This window comes from Leucoraja erinacea, chromosome 36, assembly GCF_028641065.1.
Source record: "Leucoraja erinacea ecotype New England chromosome 36, Leri_hhj_1, whole genome shotgun sequence".
Lineage (NCBI taxonomy): Eukaryota > Metazoa > Chordata > Chondrichthyes > Rajiformes > Rajidae > Leucoraja > Leucoraja erinaceus.
Genome location: NC_073412.1, coordinates 9,454,477 through 9,475,537, shown reverse-complemented (window position 1 = coordinate 9,475,537; position 21,061 = coordinate 9,454,477). Strand labels below are relative to the sequence as shown.

At 47.7% G+C, this 21,061-nt stretch overlaps 1 protein-coding gene across 2 annotated transcripts in view; it reads right to left on the bottom strand.

Moving 5' to 3' along the window:
- sv2 (synaptic vesicle glycoprotein 2) overlaps positions 1-21,061 on the bottom strand; it is a 44,056-nt gene that overhangs the window by 22,645 nt on the left and 350 nt on the right. For both annotated transcript variants that reach the window (XM_055662633.1, XM_055662634.1), the window contains exons 2-4: positions 13,120-13,212; positions 12,481-12,642; positions 3,125-3,287 (exon numbers count right to left, since the gene is read on the bottom strand). In XM_055662633.1, coding sequence (XP_055518608.1) covers positions 3,125-3,287; positions 12,481-12,642; positions 13,120-13,212 — 418 coding nt within the window. The remainder of the gene's footprint in view (positions 1-3,124; positions 3,288-12,480; positions 12,643-13,119; positions 13,213-21,061) is intronic.

Here is a 21,061-nt window from a genome sequence, read left to right as displayed (position 1 = left end):
TCAAAGATCCAGGTTTGATCCTGACAACGGGTCTCCCCGTGACCACGTGGGTTTTCTCAAGGTGCTCCTGTTTCCTCCCACACTCCAAAGATGTACAGGTTTGTAGGTTAATTGGCTTTGGTAAAATTGTAGAATTTCCCTAGCGTGTAGGAGAGTGCTCGTCATAGATATAGTCATAGAGTGATACAGAGTGGAAACAGGCCCTTCGGCCCAACTCGCTCACACTGGCCAACAATGCCCCAGCTACCCTAGTTCCACTCGCCCGAGCTTTGTCCATAACCCTCCAAACCTGTCCTATCTATGTACCTGTCCAACTGTTTCTTAAACTATGGATAGTCCCGGCCTCAACTACCTCCTCTGGCAGCTTGTTCCATACACCCACCACCCTCTTTGTGTATGGGATGACCATGTTATAAATTGTCCCTAGCGTGTAGGATGCTAGTGTACAGGGTGATCATTGGTTGGCACGGACTCGGTGGGCCGAAGGGCCTGTTTCCATGCTATATCTCTAAAGGTCCCTGACTGGCCAGAAGCAGCTTCTGGCCATTCGGCCCAATGTGTTGAAACATAGAGCCAGCTGGGCGGAGGGTGGAGTGGGGTGGAGAGAAGGGTCTATTGGGGCAACAACTGCCGCCTGCATTTATATTAATGTGGGTACTATACAAAGGCGTTTGATAGGAGATAACAACGTGTTTGGCCAAGTAACATTTAATTTGGGAGGAGAAATGGGTTTTAAGAGACAGAAACCAAGGAGAAGACAAGAACACACAGGGTGGGTGACAACTGGAACTGGCTCAATGATGAGTTGGTGGAGTCAGATATTATTAATATGTCTAAGAGGCATTTAGACGCATACCTAAATAGGCACGTCACAGGAGAATATGGTCCAAATAGGATCCTGTAGATGGGCAAAAAACGCGGCATGGACAAGGGCCCATATCTGTGTTTAGTTTCGTTTAGAGATACAGCGTGGAATCAGGCCCTTCAGCCCACCGAGTCGGCACTGACCAGTGATCCCCGGATATTAACACTTTCCTACACACACTAGGGATAATTTACACTTACTACAACAATTAACCTACAAACCTGTACGTCTTTGGACTGTGGGAGGAAACCAAAGATCTCGGAGAAAAGCCACGCAGGTCACGGGGAGAACGTACAAACTCCGTACAGACAGCGCCCGTAGTCGGGATCGAACCCGGGTCACTGGCGCTGTAAGGCAGCAACTCTACCGCTGCGCCACCGTGCCGCCCTCTTCAATTGTATGACATTCTAGGTTTCGATGTATGTTTTCACCACGTTCTTACATAATTTGAGTACTCAAATCTTGCTAATAAAATATTTACCTACCTACCTGCCTGCTCTAGCTACACGCGAGCTTTCAATGACTTCTATAAAACATCATAAGATTATAAGTGATAGGAGTAGAATTGTACCGCCATTTACTCCGCTATTCAATCATGGCTGATCTATCTCTCCCTCCTAACCCCATTCTCCTGCCTTCTCCCCATTACCTCTGACACGCGTACTAATCAAAACATCCAGGTCTATGAGCATCAATATTCATTAACCAACCACCACAATCAAAATAATGAATTTGTTTTTCTACTGAGAAGCTCAATATTTTTCCACACCATACTTCATTCACCACAGCGTTGCCCACACATGCAACTTGGTCTGTGTCCTCTTGAAGCCTCTATTTACACCCGCATTCCTACTTAAGCTTTGCATCATCAACAAACTATTGCATTTGGTCACCTTGGTTGAATTGCCGATCAGTAAGGGGCCCAAGCATCGACCTTGTAGTACTGTACGATGGGCAGCACAGCGGCACAGCTGGTAGAGTCCCAGGTTTGATCCCCGACCTTGGGTGCTGTGTCTGTGGAGTTTGCATGTACTTCCTGTGACTGTATGGGTATCTTCGGGGTGCTCCGGTTTCCTCCCTCATCCCAAAGACATGCAGGTTTGTAGGTTAATTGACCTCTGAATTGCCCCTCGTGTGTGGGGAGCGGTTGGGTAAGTGGGATAAGATAGAACCTGTGTGATCACTGGTCGGCATGGGCTCGGTGGGCCAAAGTTGCACGGTTCTGTGCTGTATCTCTAAAGTTAACTAAATCCATCACATCCTCTCGCAGGGGAATATCCCCAACAGGGAGGTCCTAGTTACACTCAGTTAGCCATGGAAAATAGGTGCAGGATTAGGCCATTCGGCCCTTCCAGCCAGCACCGCCATGATCTTGGCTGATCATCCAAAATCAGTACACCGATCCTGCTTTCTCCCCATATCCCTGTATTTCCCTAAGAGCTATATCTAATTCCCTCTTGGAAACATCCAGTGAATTGGCCTCCACTGCCTTCCGTGGCAGAGAATTCCACAGATTCACAACTCTCTGGGTGTAAAAGTTTTTCCTCATCTCAATCTTAAATGACCTACCTCTTATTCTTAAACTGTGACCCCTGGTTCTGGACTTCCCCCAACATGGGGAACATTTATCCTGCAGCTAGCCTGTCCAATCCTTTAAGAATGTTACATGATTCTATAAGATCCCCTCTCATCCTACTAAATCCCAGTGAATACAAGCCCAGTCGATCCATTCTTTCATCATTTGTCAGTCCTGCCATCCTGGTGAACCTACGCTGCACTCCCTCAATAGCAAGAATGTCCTTTTTCAAATTAGGAGACCAAAACTGCACACAATGGGCTCACCTCGTTGTTCACACCCATGACAGCAGTCTGCTGATCCGGGTACTCTACTCTGATCTCTGTTGGAAGATCGCTGGTGGACAGAGAGGAAGATTCAAGGATGTTCTTAAACCCTCCTTATGGAAATGGCAACAACCCCACCAACTCCTCACCGCCACCTCTACTCAAGTGGAGGAGGAGCCATTTGAGAACCTCGAGGCTATGGAGGTATTAAGACACCAGCAGAAGGAGTGCACCACCTCACCAACTAGCCACCTGCCCCATCAGATACCTCAGGTCCATTCTGCTCACATGGACCTCATCAGGACCAACAAAACCAGTATGGAAACGAGACAACCTTGATCCTGTAGGACTACCCAAGAAGCAGCACCTCCACAAAGCCAGGAAGGAAGGCAAGCAGGAGCCTGACCCATTACTCACCCAACTCCACTACAGAATCGCAACACTAGAAACGTCCAGAAATTAGTTGCCAGGCTCGATGTTGCTCCAAAGACCCCATTCACTGTTAACGAGAGCACTAGAATTCTCTGACGACCCTTCAGGTCTGCGAGTGCCCCCCATATGTAGCCCCCGATCATCATACCTGCATAGACGGGGAGAAACACTCATTGTAAGCCTGGATACCATGCTATCTGGAGGCTTGTATCTTAATCCTACATTGACATGACATTCAATTTTGGGGCCTAGTGTGTGTGTGCCTGTCAACTTGCACACAGCAAGCTTCCACAAATAGCACATTGGTTAAATGATCCAATAATCCTTTCCTTTCTCCAGGTACCAATGAGAGAGGGATTTTTGACAAAAAGCCACAAGAACTCCCTCAGTTTCTTTCCAATTGTGTTCGGGACCTTTGACACTCACTAAGTTGATGGAGTTTTGGAATAACATCTCAAAACAAAACCATCTCCACGGGTTTAGATCAGATGCTTGAATTTTGGTGCAATAATTGAGCCCAGAGCCCTATGAGGTTCAGTTTAGATACAGCATGGCCCACCAAGCCCATGCTAATCGTTGATCACCTGTTCACACTAGTTCTATGTTATCCCCCTTTCTCATCCGCTCCTTACACACACTAGGGCCAATTCACAGAGGCCAACTAGCCTGCAAACCCACACATCTTTGGGCATGCCGGGTCCGGGCATGGTGGATGAGCAATGGTCGGGGTCAATGCACCAGAATGGTGGACTATTTGGAGTGGACTGCGGAGGCCTGGTCTCCATTAGCTCGGACACGGCCAACAGCAGCACAGAGTGGTGGAGGACATCAACATTGCTTGGCTAGGACGAACCCTGCAACTCTGACCCAGTGCCACCACCAGGACAACAGGTCAGGTTAAGACTTTAACATTTTTTTTGTGAAAGCTTTGGACTTGACAGGGGCAAGATGGTGCCTGAAATGTGGCAACTCTGGTGCACTGACTCGGTGTGGGTGACTGTCTTACACTCTTATACTTAGTCTGATTGTGCCTAATGCATGGTAGGATTGTCACTGAACTGTGCGGAAAGAAAATAATTTCACTTAGATGCTCATAACATCAAAGTACCACTGAACCGGAGCACCTGGGTGGAAGAGACACAGTCACAGGGAGACACCTCCCGAGGTCAGAATGAAACCCGCAGCTCTACTTAGTGGACACACAAACCCCACGTCTTTGGGATGTGGAAGGAAACCAGAACACCCAGAGGAAAACCACGCAGACACAGGGATAACATGCAAACTCCACACAGGCAGCACTCGAGGTCAGAGTCAAACCCGGGTCTCTGGTGCTCAGAGGCGGCAGTTCTTCCAGCTGCACAACTGTGGGGAACTCAGCAAGTACGGACCGGGCACTCAATTTGTTCGACCGCACCGAGATGGACACTAACATTCAACTAGGAGTCAATGGGTTAACTGAAGCAAGACTGTGGGCCAAGGACAACCTGGATTTTGTCTGAAGAAGGGTCTCGACCCGAAACCTCACCCATTTCATCTCTCCAGAGATGCTGCCTGTCCCACTGAGTTACTCCAGCATTTTGTGTCTATCTTAGATATTGAAATGTTCAGAAGTAACAGCATTACTGGCAGATGAAAGCCTGATGATGAAGTGTACTGATGGGCCCAGACATCCCAAATGCCAGACAATTACTTCTATTTCACTGCAGTAGAAACAAGGGAGCTGCAGATGCTGGTTAATGCACAAAGTGCTGGTGTAACTCAGCAGGCCAGACAGCATCGCCGGAGAACATGGATAGGTGACTATCTAAATGGCGCCAAGTTGGGAAAAGGGGAAGTACAACGGGATCTGGGGGTCCTTGTACATCAGTCTATGAAAGTAAGCATGCAGGTACATCAGGCAGTGAAGAAAGTGAATGGCATGTTGGCCTTTATAACAAGAGGAGTCGAGCAAAGAGGTTCATCTGCAGTTGTACAGGACCCTAGTGAGACCACATCTGGAGTATTGTGTGCAGTTTTGGTCCCCTAGTTTGAGGAAGGACATTCTTGCTATTGAGGGAGTGCAGCGTAGGTTTACAAAGTTAATTCCCAGGATGGCGGGACTGTCATATGCTGAGAGAATGGAGCAGCTGGGCTTGTACACTCCGGAGTTTAGATGGATGAGAGGGAATCCCATTGAGACATATAAGATTGTTAAGGGTTTGGAGTGGTGAGTCTGTGAAATTCTCTGCCTCAGAGGGTGGTGGAGGCAGGTTCTCTGGATGCTTTCAAGAGAGAGCTAGATAGGGCTCTTAAAAATAGCGGAGTCAGGGGATATGGGAAGAAGGCAGGAACGGGGTACTGATTGGGGATGATCAGCCATGATCACATTGAATGGTGGTGCTGGCTCGAAGGGCCGAATGGCCTACGCCTGCACCTATTGTGACGTTCCAGGTTGAGACCCTTCTTGAGACCAGTGGAGTGAAATAAATGACGCCTCGACTCGAAATGTCGTGCACTTCACTTCACAATGGTTCTTCTGATAGGTGCCAATCCCCTCCATTTCACAGTGGCAGCTGGAGTTACGAGGTTAGACCACGTGAATGGCTCACTAACCTCTAGAGTCACTCTTAGAATACCGAATGTTCATCTCTCTGTCCATGTTGAAGTTAACTTGAAACTTAATAGCAAGATGTACATAACATCAGAAAACAAATGCCCGCACACCGTAATGGCCAATGAGCTAGATTCCATCAGGATAACACAAGGAGATTGCTATCTACAGCACCGAAAACAAGTCCATGTAATAATCCATAGACACTGTGTTTTTAGAACCAGTCCTCATATTTCGCTTGGGCAGCAGTATGGATTGATGTGAGTGCACAGAGACAGGATATTGAGCACCAGAATCTCTGCTGGATTACCTTCTTCACAAGAGTCCAAATTCATCATGCTGTAGAAATAAGGAACTGCATCAACACCGCTCCCCCCCCCCCCCCCACTTTACTCCTCACCCCTCCCCTGTGCCCCTCATTGTACCTATTCCGCCCCCCCCCCCCCCCGTTCCTTCCTCTGATTTCACATTTGCAGCTCTTCCATCAGCCGGCCTCAATCCTTCTGTTTTAATCTCCGGCCTTAGTTCCAACCATCTGCCGATCAATCCCCCCCCCCCCCCCCCTCACCTGTGTCTATCTATGATGTGTGACCTTCCTCCTGCCTCCTCTCTCTCTCTCAACTTTCTCCCCCGCCCCCCCCAACAATTAGTCAAAAGAAGAGTCCCAGCCTGAAACGTCACCTATTCACATTCTCTAGAAATGCTGCCTGACCCGCTGAGTTTCTTCATCACTTAGTTTCCTTTCCCCATGAGTGTACTATTCACAGCCAAGTATTCTCCTCTCCTCAACCACATAAAGGAGCTAACCTTAAACGCTCACTAACAAATCGTCAGCTCTGCCACTATATTGCAAAGCCTCTGAACTCTTTGTACTAGATTTATAACAAAAAATAACTTGATTTGTATCCTGGCGATCTCAGTCAACCCAAAAGCACTCTAAGACTTAGAGTCAAAACCCAAATGGACTTTAAGACTTTTGCCTTCCATCACAGCGAGGAGGGCCTGGTAAGACTCACTGTGGTGGATGTTAAATCTGTGTTTATTGTGTGTTTTGTTATTTTATTCTATGTTATGACTGCAAGGCACAAAATTTCGTTCAGATTGAAAAGCCTGAATGACAATAAAGGATACTTTGCTTTTACTAAAGGCAATGAAGTAGAACAGTGAAGACACAAGAGACAGTAGTAGCTGGAATCTTGATCGAAAGAAAAACAAACTGCTTAGAAGCATTCAGCATCCATGGGGGGAAATGAACTGGACCCTTCCTCAGACTGATGGGAGGGGTGGGAGAAGGGGAGGAGGAAGAATTGCACAGTGATGGATTAATTCAGGTCATTAGCAGATGGGTGGAGATGGTACCAAAGGCTGGAGAAGTGGAGACAAAAGGGGACACAATGTGGAATCTGATAACGAAGGAAAATGGGGAATGAAAGACAGAACGAGAGGGAGGGATAGTGGGTGGAAAGGTATGTGGGAGGGATGGGGAGGAACGAAAATGGGAGACTTAAAGATGAGTGTATAAGTAGTGGAAAAGAACAGGGTGACAGGAGCAGGGGGAGTGGAAAGAAAGATGTACGGGTAGATGGAGGGGGACGAGAGGGTGGTGAATCTGTGGAATTCACTGCCACAGAAGGCTGTGGAGGCCGTTAATGGATAACGTTAGGGCAGAGATAGATGGATTTGATTAGTATGGGTGTCAGGGGTTATGGGGAGAAGGCAGGAGAATGGGGTTAGCAGGGAGAGTTAGATCAGCCATGATTGAATGTCGGAGTAGACTTGATGGACCGAATGGCCTAATTCTGCTCCTATCACTTACGTGAATTAAGACGGGGACCTGTGTTCAGAGTAGTCGTAAAAAAGACACACACACACCCACCCACCCACACACACACACACACCCACCCACCCACACACACACCCACCCACAAAGTATCACTGCCTCGACAAGGTCACCAACATAATCAAGGACGAGTCGCACCCCGGCCACTCCCTCTTCTCTCTGCTTCCATCGGGTAAGAGGTAAAGAAGTGAAGTAAAACACACCTCCAGATTCAGGGACACTTTCTTCCCAGCTGTTATCAGGCAACTGAACTATCCTACCCACAACTAGAGAGCGGTCCTGTGCTACTATCTACTTCATTCGAGACCCTCAAACTATCTTTGATTGGACTTTACTGGACTTTATCTTGCACTAAACGTTATTCACGGTATTCCCTTTACCTGTACACTGTGGACGGCTCGATTGTAATCATGTATTGTCTTTCCAATGACTGGTTGGCACGCAACAAAGGCTTTTCACTGTATCTCAGTGCAGGTGACAATAAACTAAACTTAAACTCATCATTTGCCTTCACAGATTTTGATACTATCTATTTTATTTTCCATACTTTTCCTTTTAGTTTAGGCACCTAAATAGGCAAGATGTTGCTGACGGCACAAAATAGCTATGCGAGAAGTTTCAGAAAAAATAGAAAAATGTGATTCCCAGAAAATCACCAGGGTCTGAGATCTAGTTCCCCAAAACTCACTAGGTCTGGTTGCTGTGCAACTTTTAACTTATTCGATTCACTGTAAATTTTGTTATAGTACTGTGCAATTTCTAAAAAAGTGCATTTAAAGTGTAGATAAACTCAAAATGCTGGAGTAACTCAGCGGGACAGGCAGCACCTCTCGAGAGAAGGAATGGGTGACGTTTCAGGTCGAGATGCTTCTTAGGAAGACTCTTCTTCGGTTTAAACCAGCATCTGCAGTTCCTTTCTATGCATTTCCTTTCTATGCATTTAAAGTTGGGGTATTAAGTGGAATAACATCACTAACAATCTGAAAAAATCTGTTAGCCCAACAACAAAATGCCCAGTGTGTTAGATTATTAGTTTTACTGTTCAATAATGATTTAGTTACGTATTGGATGTATGATCAGCAAGTTGCAGTAGACACAAAAACCGGTGGTTGTATTGAATGCGAATAGTCTTAGGAAGACATTGATCTGTTCTTAGGAAGATATTGATCAGTTAATAAAGCAGGCAGAGCAATGACAGGTGGAATTTAATAAGTGCAAGGTAATACACTTTAGAAAGACTAATAAGAGTAGGGTATAACCCAATGAAAGGGAAAGCACTAGAATATATGGATGAAGAGAGGCACCTTGGTATACACGCCTCTGATAAGAGGTGAAGGTGGCATGATACTAGACTTGTGGCCAAAAGAGGTGTCAAAACCTGAGCGATGCAAGTTGAGTGGGGATTCAAGGAAGATTTTTTGTTAACACCCCCCCACCCCGCCAAGGATGGTGGAATCTGGAATGTACTGTCTGAGGAGGAGGCCAGCTGCTCTTGCAATATTGATTTGCAAACTACAGAAGGGCACTGACCAATTGCTAGTACATTGGGATTAGTAGAGATGGGAAAGTGATGTTCAGCAGTGGCATGGTGGGCCGAATGGCCTGATTCTGTGTTGTATGATCTTTACAAAGTCTTGAGAAGAACATTGCAGATGCACCACAGTGTTTATTTATTCATTATATTCAGCCAATGAGTTACCTAGTTACAGTCACAATTTGAGTTTATTAAATCATAATGATATTATACCCGAAGACCAGAGCTTTTTTGTGAAGATATCTACCGGTATGGTGTATAGATATCTCTATTATTTTGCTTTCCGGCAACATGATAGGTATGTTTATTAATCATACATGCCACCACCTACCTGTGTACAAAAATATCACTTCCAAATTTTGTCGAACAAGTTGTTGGAAATGTATGCACATGGTGTGCATTTAAAGCTGCAGTTAGAAAATATTATTAAGCTAGAAAAAGATGCGGGAGGTGATGCAAAACGAAGCATTTAATACAAAAGGTACAGTAAAACGAGGAGAAACAAAGCAGAATAAAAGTGATAGGAAAGGTAAACATTAAGTGGAAAAAGACATCTGTCATCGAAAAGGCAAAACCAAAATGCAAATGTTTCAAACCTTAAATGAAAACAGAAAATCTCGAGAATTTAACAAATGCAATCTGTATTAATGACTTGGAAGAAGGAACAGAGTGTAGCATTGTCAGTAATGCTGATGAGGCAATATTGGATGGATTACCAATTTGCAAAGAAGTCCACAAAGAGCCTCCAAAGGAATATAGACAGTTTAAGTGAGCAGGCAAGAAAATGACAGATGAAGCAATTTGGAAGTAGGCCATTCGGCCCCTCGAGCCAGCACCGCCATTCAATGCAATCACAACTGATCGTCCCAATCAGTACCCCGTTCCTGCCTTCTCCCCACATCCCCTGACTCTGTTATTTTTAAGAACCCAATCTAGCTCCCTCTTGAAAGCATCCAGAGAACCCGCCTCCACCACCCTCTGAGGCAGAGAAATCCACAGACTCACCAATCTCTATGAGAAAAGGTGTTTCCTCGTCTCCGTTCTAATGGCTTACTCCTTATTCTTAAACTATGGCTCCTAGTTCTGGACTCCCCCAGCATCGGGAACATGTTTCCTGCCTCTAGCGTGTCCAAACCCTTAACAATCTTAAATGTTTCAATGAGAAATGCTCTCATCCTTCTAAACTCCAGAGTGTACATGCCCAGCTGCTCCATTCGCTCAGCATATGACAGTTCCGCCATCCCGGGAATTAACCTTGTAAGACCCGAAACATCACCTATTATAGATTGAACATTATAGACCCGAAACGTCACTTATTCCTTCGCTCCATAGATGCTGCCTCCCCCGCGGAGTTTCTCCAGCATTTTTGTCAACCTTCGATTTGTCCAGCATCTGCAGTTCTTTCTTAATTATTCCAAGTAGAGTACATCATGTTCAGCATAGACGCTGTGGGTCAATTGGGCTGTTCCTATGCCCTACATACTATAGAGGTGACAAAACGTTGAGGTGCAAAGGGAACCGCAGCCCTTTGCATGATACTCAAGCGACTGAGCATGGAGGTACAGCAAGTAATTAGGAAGTGCGATAGGGAGGAAGAACATTACTGCATTTGTTGAAAGTGCCACCTTTTCACTGAGACATCAAACTGATGGAGAAACAAGAAAATAAAGGTACTGGTTTAATTTTCTAAAAAATCACAGAAGTGCTGGAGTAAGTCAACATCTCTGAATGACATGGATAGGTGACATTTTGGATCGGCCCCCTTTAACCAATGTCTTTTTCCACAGAGAAGCATAGAAAGTCTGCCTCAGAGGGCGGTGGAGGCCGGTTCTCTGGATACTTTCAAGAGAGAGCTAGATAGGGCTCATAAAGATAGCAGAGTCAGGGGATATGGGGAGAAGGCAGGAACGGATTGGGGATGATCAGCCATAATCACATTGAATGGCGGTGCTGGCTCAAAGGGCCGAATGGCCTACTCCTGCACCTAATGTCTAAAGTCCCATTTGTATTATATCATTGAACAGCAGAGAAAATGTGCTCAGTGTCCTAGCTAGCCTGAAGCCCAGTCACTATACACAACTTGCGTGAATGTGAGATGCATAAATTCACTATTGTACTTTTTGTATGGTAATTTTAAATTTAGATACTTACTTAAAGATACAGTATGTAACCACTGAGTCCACAGTGACCATCGATCACCTGTTCACACTAGTTCTATGTTATCCAACTTTCTCATTCACTCTACACACACTGAGGCCAATTAACCGACAAGCCCGCGTGTGTTTGTGATGTCGGAGGAAACCAGAGCACTTGGGAGTAAATCCCACGAGGTTACAGGGAGACGTGCAAACTCCACACATACAGCACCCGAGGTCAAGATCGAACCGGGGTCTCTGAGGCAACTGCTCTACCAGCGGCACCACTGTCATTTATGCAAAGTACTTTAAGACACACCAAGGATGTAGATGAACCAGGTTAGTAATCTCCCCATCACTCTGCAGATTGTAGCTGTGGGGGCACTGCAATGGTGGCAGCCCTGTCAGCAGCGCGTTAGTTTTTTCAACTTTTTTATTATTTTTTAAGTATGTTTTAAAGTATGTTTTTAATGTTTCTTTGTGTGTTTTGTGTGGGGGGTGAGGGGGAAAACCGTTTTGGCCGCCTCCTCCATGGAGAGGTGACTTTTTCCAGGTCGCTGGGGCTCGCTGGAGGGAAGCGCTCCGTTTCGCTGGCCCGGGGCAGCCGGCAGCCTGAAGCCGCGCGCGGTCTGCACAGCTCCAGCTGGCGCGGCGTCTACAGCCCGGGATCCCTCATGGGGGACCCGGGGGAAGAAGAAGCCATCACTGCCGCTTCTACCGCGGTCGAGGTGGCGACTTACCATCACCCCTGGAGGGGAGCTTCGACCGCCGGCCCTGCGGTCTGCGGTGCTTCTGGCTGCGGCGCAGCGGGAACTTTAAACTTTAAATCTCGACCGCCGGCCTGCGGCCTACACCAACTTAAAGCCGCGGTCTCAGGTGGGGAATAGCCGATCCTGGACTTACCAGGACTTGTAACTTGTCCTTTTACCATCTGTACGCCCGCAGCAACGGCTGCGGAGGGCTGAGGTCCCAACCACGGGGGAAAATGGAGGAGGACTGGCCAAATTGTGTGCCTTCCACCACAGTGATGAATGCTGTGGTGGATGTTTATGTTAAATTTTTATTGTGTTTTTGTGTGTGTTCTTTATCATTGTACCGCTGCTGACATATTCATTTCACTTGCACTTTATGTGCAATGTGACAAATAAACCATATTGTATTGTATTGTATGTGTATTGCTTTGTGTATTGCCCTTGGAGCTGGTGTCAGATTGAGCTCAATAGGCAAAAGCTGGAAAATTACCTAGGAAGATGCTTGCTGTAAGCCAACCCATCTCGCCTGTGCCAAGGTGCAGGTCACAGCGGGCAGTGGGAAGCAGGAAGGACACGCACAGAATTTCAATGGCATCACTGGCGTTTGCCCAGCCACAGATAACCAACAGCAACATGTGGAATGTTCCAAAACCTGTAAAAATAAAGAGAGATTTTCCAATAGAAACAATGCACCAAGCACAGAAAAAGACTTGCGATGCTTAGCAAGAGATACCCCAGCTCTCACAATTCATTGGAGCTACGAGGAACTGCAGATGCCACAGTCTGAAACAAAAACACAAATTGCTGGAGGAACTCAGCGGGTCAAACAGTGTCTGTGGAGGTAAAGATACAGTCGATGTTTCCGGGCCGAGGGAGGAAACCAAAGAGCTCGGAGAAAACCCACACGGTCACGGGGAGAACGTACAAACTCCGTACAGACAGCACCCATAGTCGGAATCGAACCCAGATCTCCGGCGCTGCAAGCGCTGTAAAGCGCTGCGCCACCGTGCTGCCCTCTAGTGCCATCTATTCTTTTTCTACAGAGATGCTGTCTGACCAGCTGAGTTACACCCGCATTTTGTGTCAATCTTTGATATTACACAAGACAAAGTTAACATTGAGTCTTTACCAGTTTCTTTGACTGCTTCTTCGAAGGTCAGTGCAACATAGCTGCTCTCCTGAACATCGGATATTTCCAGTTCATACTGTTCGTGGGTTTCTCCTGGAAGTGAAGAAGTCATTCCGTCACCAGGCATATTCGTGCAAAAGGCAAAGCGGCAAAGGCAGAGGTATACTAGAGGGGGCAAAAACTAGACAAAAGAGGAGAAGGTCGGAGGATAATGACCCAGGGTGATGAAGAAGTAAATTTAGCAAGTAGTAATTTAAGGGAGGAGGGAGGAGAGAGCGAGAGAGAGAGAGAGAGAGAGAGAGAGAAAGAGAGAGCGAGAGGGGGAAAATTTGAGGAGGTGCTCATGCCCAGGGCAAAGTAACAGCAGAACTCGAAGATCAAAACTCCAGGTGATGTGTATTAAATTCTTGGTGTTCACATATGCCTTGAGCAACCGAAACAATACCGATACTGTGAGAAGCAGGCTGTTAGTACGAGTATTTATACCTGTTGACATATAAACCAGAAATTCCAGTTACCTGGAGAGAGAAAATTTAAATACAAATCAAATTTACATTTCTGATGTCAGATGTTCTGTTGGGAAATAAACGGCAAGGTCACTAGAATTAGGCCATTCAGCCCATCGAGTCCACTTCGCCATGGCTGATCTCTGCCTCCTAATCCCATTTTCCTGCCTTCTCCCCATAACCCTTGGCACCCGTTCTAATCAAGAATTTGTCTGGCTCTGCTTTAAAAAAATCCACTGACTTGGCCTCCACAGACATCTGTGGCAATGAGTTCCACAGATTAACTACCTCTTGACTAAAGAGGTTCCTCCTCACCTCCTTCCTAAAAGAGCGCCCTTTAATTCTGAGGCTATGACCTCCGGTCTTAGGCTCTCCCACCAGTGGAAACATCCTTTCCACATCCACTCTATCAATGCCTGTCATTATTCTGTAAGTTTCAATGAGGTCCCCCCCTTAACCGTTTAAATTTCCGTAGAGGCCCAGTGCTGTCAAACACTCACCATATGCAAACCCACTCATTCCTGGGATCATTCTAGTAAACCTCCTCTGGACCCTCTCCAGAGCCAGCACATCCTTCCTCAGATATGGGGCCCAAATTTGCTCACAGTACTCCAAATTCGGCCTGACCAGCGCTTTATAGAGCCTCAGCCATTACATCTCTGTTTTTGTATTCCAGTCCTCTTGATATAAATGCTAGCATTGAATTTGCCTTCCTTACTAACGATTCGACTTGCAAATTAACTTTTTGGGAGTCCTGCAACAAAAGTCCCTTTGCACCTGTTTCGACGAATGCAATCAACCCGGTGTGCAAAATCAAATAAGATCAAAAAGAACAAGTTGTCCTACAGCTTTAGGCTGTGCATGCCATACGGGGAGACGAAGACTTTGCTATACTGAATTTGATCTGCAACTTCTCTGCCCACTCTCCTACCCTGCCCAAACCCTTGCTTCCTCTACACTGCCTGCCCCTCCACCTTTATTAGCATCATCTGCAACCTTGGCCACAAAGTCTTCAATCCCCTTATCCAAATCATTAATAAACAACGTGAAGATTCAAGCAGGATAGAAATGAAAAAAAACAATATCGTTGACAAAATCACCTGATGGTCCAATCCACAACATGACTGTTGCTGCAATGATCAGATGTATTTATGTAATAATCCAGGTGCATTTAATTCTATAGGTCAGGCAGCATCTCTGGAGAGAAGGAATGGGTGACGTTTCAGGTCGACCCGAAACATCACCCATTCCTTCTCTCCACAAATGCTGCCTGTCCCGCTGACTTACTCCAGCCTTTCGTGTCTATCTGCGGTTTAAACCAGCATCTGCACTTCCTTCCTACATATTTAATTCTATAACAGCTTTGCCCTTAGGCACATCTCTGACTTTCACACCCACATTACTCAGTGTGGATACAGTCTTGGAGACCTGTTGCTACTCTAAGCTGAAATGCATCCAGTTAGAATCACTTCTATAGTACATCTGTAGATTGGGTAAGCGTCATTGAGAACATGCCGAATTTCCTGAGGCTTCAGAGGAAGTAGAGGCGTTGCTGTGCTTACTTGGATCTTAGCATTAATGTGGTTGAAGCAAGAGAACTGGTTGCTGATATTCACACAAGGATCCTGAAAATCTCGACAAAGAGCACGACAATGGCGCACCTGGTAGACCTGCTGCTGCATGGTGCCAGAGACCCAGGTTTGATCCTGTCCTCAGGGACCATTTACGTGGAGTTTGTATGTCCCCCCTGTGACCATGTGGGTTTCCTCCGGGTGCAAAGAGGTCCTACTGCAGTTGTACAGGGCCCTGGTGAGACCGCACCTGGAGTATTGCAATTTTGGTCTCCTAATTTGAGGAAGGGCATTATTGCTATTGAGGGAGTGCAGCATAGGTTCACCAGGTTAATTCCCAGGATGGTGGGACTAACGTATGATGAAAGAATGGGTCGACTGGGCTTGTATTCGCTGTAATTTAGAAGGATGAGTGGGAATCTTACAGAAACATATAAAATTCTTAAAGGATTAGACAGACAATATGCAGGAAAAATGTTCCCGATGTTGGGGGAGTCCAGAACCAGGGGCACAGTTTAAGAATAAGCAGTAGGCTATTTAGGACTGAGATGAGGAAAAACTTCTTCACCCAGAGAGTTTAATAAATTAATAAACCAAGTCTATACTCTCTAGAATTTAGGAGATTGAGAGGGGATCTTATAGAAACTTACAAAATTATTAAGGGGTTGGACAGGCTAGATGCAGGAAGATTGTTCCCGATGTTGGGGAAGTCCAGGACAAGGGGTCACAGCTTAAGGATAAGGGGGAAATCCTTTAAAACCGAGATGAGAAGAACTTTTTTCACACAGAGAGTGGTGAATCTCTGGAACTCTCTGCCACAGAGGGTAGTTGAGGCCAGATCATTGGCTATATTTAAGAGGGAGTTAGATGTGGCCCTTGTGGCTAAGGGGATCAGGGGGTATGAAGAGAAGGCAGGTACGGGATACTGAGTTGGATGATCAGCCATGATCATATTGAATGGCGGTGCAGGCTCGAAGGGCCTAATGGCCTACTCCTGCACCTATTGTCTATGTTTAGGGCTAAAGGAATATTGGGAAAAAGTAGGAACGGGGTACTGATTTTAGATGATCAGCCATGATCATATTGAATGGTGATGGTGGCTCGAAGGGCCGAATGGGGAAGTCCAGAACAAGGGGTCACAGTTTTAGGATAAGAGCGAAGTCTTTTAGGACTGAGATGAGAAAATCATTTTTTACACAGAGTGGTGAATCTGTGGAATTCTCTGCCACAGAAGGTAGTTGAGGCCAGTTCATTGGCTAGATTTAAGAGGCAGTTAGATGTGGCCCTTGTGGCTAAAGGGATCAGGGGGTATGGAGAGAAGGCAGGTATGGGATATTGATTTGGATGATCAGCCATAATCATATTCAATGGCGGTGCAGGCTTGAAAGGCCGAATGGCCTACTCCTGCACCTATTTTCTCTGTATCTATAAAGCAATTTCATGATATGTGTCACGAAATTTCCAAAATCTAGAATAAATCTGTTTTACATGGCTCTTGCCATTTTCTGACATACTTTTAAGCATATTTTACGTGTAACGCCTTAACTATCCCTTGGTTACACTGGGGGAAACCACTGTTTATCTATATGGCTTTGCGTTTGCTTTCTATTTGCATAAATTATTTTATCTATCAGCTGTGACATATATCAGTCAACAAGACATGTTTTTAATAAGGGAAGGCAACTGCAATGTTGAGAGTGCCATCAATTTGGGCAGAACGGTGGCACAGAGACAGTAATTGCTGTCATAGCAGGTTCTATCCTGACTATGGGTGCTGTCTGTACAGTGTTTGTACATTCTCCCTGTGACCCAGTGGGTTTTCTCCGGTTTCCTCCCACACTCCAAAGGCGTACAGGATGATACTGGCCAAACGCGGCAGGTGGGACCAGTATAGAAGGGCAAGTTGGGCCGAAGGGCCTGTTTCCAAACTTTATAACTCTACAATAGACAGGGTAAATGCACATAGTCTTTAACCCAGATTAGAGGAATCAAGAGCCAAAGGACATAGGTTTTACGTGAGAGGGAGCAATTCAATATAAAACTGAGGGGCTACTTTTCTTCTTTTACACAAGGGGTAGAAGGTGTACGGAACAAGCTGCCGGATGAGGGAGTTGAGGCAGGGACTATCACAATGCTTAAAAAAACATTTTGACAGGTAGACACAAATAGCAAGGTGCATGGATTGGAAACGTTTAGAGGGATGTGGGTCAAATGCAGGCAGGTGGGACTAGTGAAGATGAGGCATGTTGGCCAGTGTGGGCAAGTTGGGCCTGTTTCCACTCTTCATCACTATGTCTCCAAACATTACCTGCCCTTTCCGCTATTTACAGAGGGCGGCCAGTGGCTGATAAAGATCAGTACATCAAACACAATCCTCATACGATGATAGAATATGCAAACAAGTCACATGCTGACTATGAATGGGGGGGACAGGTTTTGCATACAGACTGCTGAGGAACACGAGAAAGTGCCTCATTAAAATATATTCTCCTTTCCTTCAACAAGCTCCACGATATACATGGTAATTGTAATATTTTACTTTGCATGGGAGTAGGGAACCAAAGTAGTGTAGATTGGGTAGGATTGGGATTAAACACCTGCTGGAAACTCACATTCATGTGTTCACAATGTAATCACTAGAATACACTGAAAATATATTGACGCCTGACTTATTTAAAGCTATAATTCATATTTATATTTGAAAATATCCTGACTAAAGCAGTTTCATGATACTTGTGTCACGAAATTTCCGAATCTAGATTAAAGGGCCTGTCCCACGAGCATACGACTGCATGCGGCAAGCGCGACCTAACAAGGTCGCTTGATCCGTACGGCCTCGCGGGGCCGGTCCCACGTCGATCGCCGGAGCCGTATGGAGCTGTGCGCAGCTGGTCCCGACATCGCACGGGGCTCCGAAAAAGTGACACGAAAAAGCAACGGCCTGCCGGCACGCAGCCGCATTGAAGCCGTATGCACCGCCTCGACGCCGTACGCAGCGTCTTGTCGCCGTAGACGGGGTACGCCTTCGCTCAAACTTCTCGTTAACTCGTACGGGATCACTCGATCTCCGCGCAGCCCCCACTTCCGGTTTGGTCGCACTCGCCGCATGCTCGTGGGGTATGCCCTTAAATCAGTTTTACGTTCTTTTGCCATTTTCTGACATACCTTGAAGCAATGCTAGACCCAATGTCTTAACCCTCACCATTGATTACACTGGGAGAAACCACTGAATAGCGATATGGCTTTATGTTTCCTTTCTATTTACATAAATTATCTTAACTGTCAGCTGTGGCTTATATCAAAGTCAACAACATGTTTTTTAACACGGGAGGGGCCACGTCACGGGACTGGAAACTGGAAGTATCCCGAGCTAATTCTGCGACCACCATCATCTATTGCAACAAGTGATGGCTCCCACTGATTGTCGCCGGAAGCGCGCTTCCTTTTCAGGGGTCATTTTCTACTTGCTAATGAGACAGAATATAGAATCATAGAACTGTTACATCACAGAAAGAGAAAATGGGTCATTTTCTACTTGCTTTTGCAGAAAGATAAATCAATAAGAAATAAAGGAAGTGCTCGGAATATACCAGGATATCAGAGCCCAGCACTAGTTATGGTGAACATTAAGGGCCTGTCCCACTTGTGCAACTTTTTTAGGCGACTGCCAGCGACTGTCATAGTCGTAGCAGGTCGCCGAAAAACCGGCGACTGGATTCCCCCCGCGACAATATCTATGACAAGCTACAACAACCTACCACCTAGCTACGGCAAGCTACCGACAACCCATTAGGACGTCCACCTACGACCACATCCAAGACAACCTACCACACAGACAACCTACGACAACCGAAGTCAACCTACGTCCACCTGCGACATGCTACGACAAGGAACGACCCTGTCGGCGACAACTGAAGATAACTCAGTCGCCGGTTGTAGGTTGACGTAGGTGGTCGCCAATGGAATTCACCGAAGTCAGCACCGGCGACAGCCTATGTCACCTGGCTACAACCTACGACAGCACCTAAGTCAGAAGTCAAGATACGCTCATTGGCGTCAACCCACTGTCGGCGATAAATTTTGAACATGTTGAAAATCCAGCGACGACCAGAAAGACGCTACAACTCTTTGGGTGACTGAGGAGAATAGCCAGAGAAATCTTCCACAATATCAAACGTGCTACCAGAGGTGGTGGAGAGGCATGTACTACAGTGGCATTTAAGAAGCTTTTAGATAGGCTCATGGATATGTTGGGAACAGAGGGATCTGGATCACATGCAGGCAGAGGAGATTAGTTTATCTTAGCATCATGTTTGGCACAGACATTGTGGGCCGAAGGGCCTGTTCCTATGCTGTACTGTTCTATGTTCCAGGCTGATGAGACAGAATATAGAATCATAGAACTGTTACATCACAGAAAGAGATAATCTGCCCCATCAAGTCTTTGATGGCCCCGAAAAAGAACAAACTACTTGGTCTCACATCCTTGCTTTTTCACCACAATTCTGCAAATAATTCTCTCAGTTCCCATTTGAAGGCATCGTAATTCAGTTCCTGCCATCTCTATACAACATAACATTAGTGAATGAAAAAGACTTTCCACATCTCCCTCCTTGTCAGACACAAGGAGCTGCAGTATCTCAGCAGGTCAGGCAGCATCTCTGGAGAATAAGGGTGTGACACTTCAGGTCAGGACCCACAGCTTTTCCAGGGATGCTGTCTGACCCGCTGAGTTACTCCATGCCATTTTTAAAAATAAACCAGCGCCTACAGCTCCTTGTATCTCCTTCCTCATCTATACCAGGGGCAGGTTACCCTGACCAGTTCACCCTGTGCCCGAAGAAGGGCAGGGGTTGGTCCCCTAGGCATGGGGAGGTGCAATGCGAGCGTAGGGGGAGGGGGGTAGTAAATCGAGCCATCGTGAGAGGAGGGGGGGGGGGGGGGGGGCGATCACCAGGGGAGGGTGGCAGGGGTCGGCCAACGGGACAGAGTCAAGCAGCAGGGAGTTGAGGCAAGGGATCAAGTAGCAGGGAGAGGAGGGGGGATCAGGGGATCACACTCCAGGGAGGGGGGATGGCAGGGGGGGGGGGTCGATGAGGGGGGGGAGAGGAGGGGGGGGGGAGAGGGGGGAGAGGAGGAGGAGGGGGGGGGAGAGGAGAGGGAGGGGGGGGGAAGAGGAGGGGGAAAGGGGGGGGGGGGAGAGAGGGGGGGGGGGGGGGGGAGGGGAGGGGGGGGGGGGAGGGGGGGGGGGGAGAGGGGGGGGAGAGGAGGGGGGGGGATAGAAGAATGGGACAGGGAGGGGAGAAAGGGGGGGAGGAGGGGAGGGGGGGAGGAGGAGGGGGGGGAGGAGGAGGAGGGGGGGAGAGGAGGGGGGGGGGAGAGGGGGGGGGGGAGAGGGGGGGAAGAGGGGGGGGTGAGAGGAGGGGGAGAGGAGGGGGGGGGGAGGAGGGGGGAAAGGGAGGGGGGAGAGGAGGAGGGGGGGGGGGAGGGGGAGAAAGGGGGGGAGGGGGGGGGGGGGGGGGGGAGAGGAGGGGGGGGGGAGAGGAGGGGGGGGAAGAGAGGAGGGGGGGGAGGGAGGGGGGAGGCAGGGAGGGGGGGGGGAGGGGGGGGGGAGGAGGAGGGGGGGGGGAGGGGGGGGGGGGGGGGAGGGGGGAGGGGGGGGGGGGGGGGGGGGGGGGGGGGGGGGGGAGGGGAGGAAGAGGGGGGGGGAGGGGGGGGGAGGGGAGGGGGGGGGAGGAGAGGAGGGGGGGGAGAGGAGGGGGGGGGGGAGAGGGGGGGGGGGGGGGGGGGGGGGGGGGGGGAGGAGGGGGGGGGGGAGGGGGGGGGGGGAGGGGGGGGGGTAGGGGGGGGGGGGGGGGGGGGGGG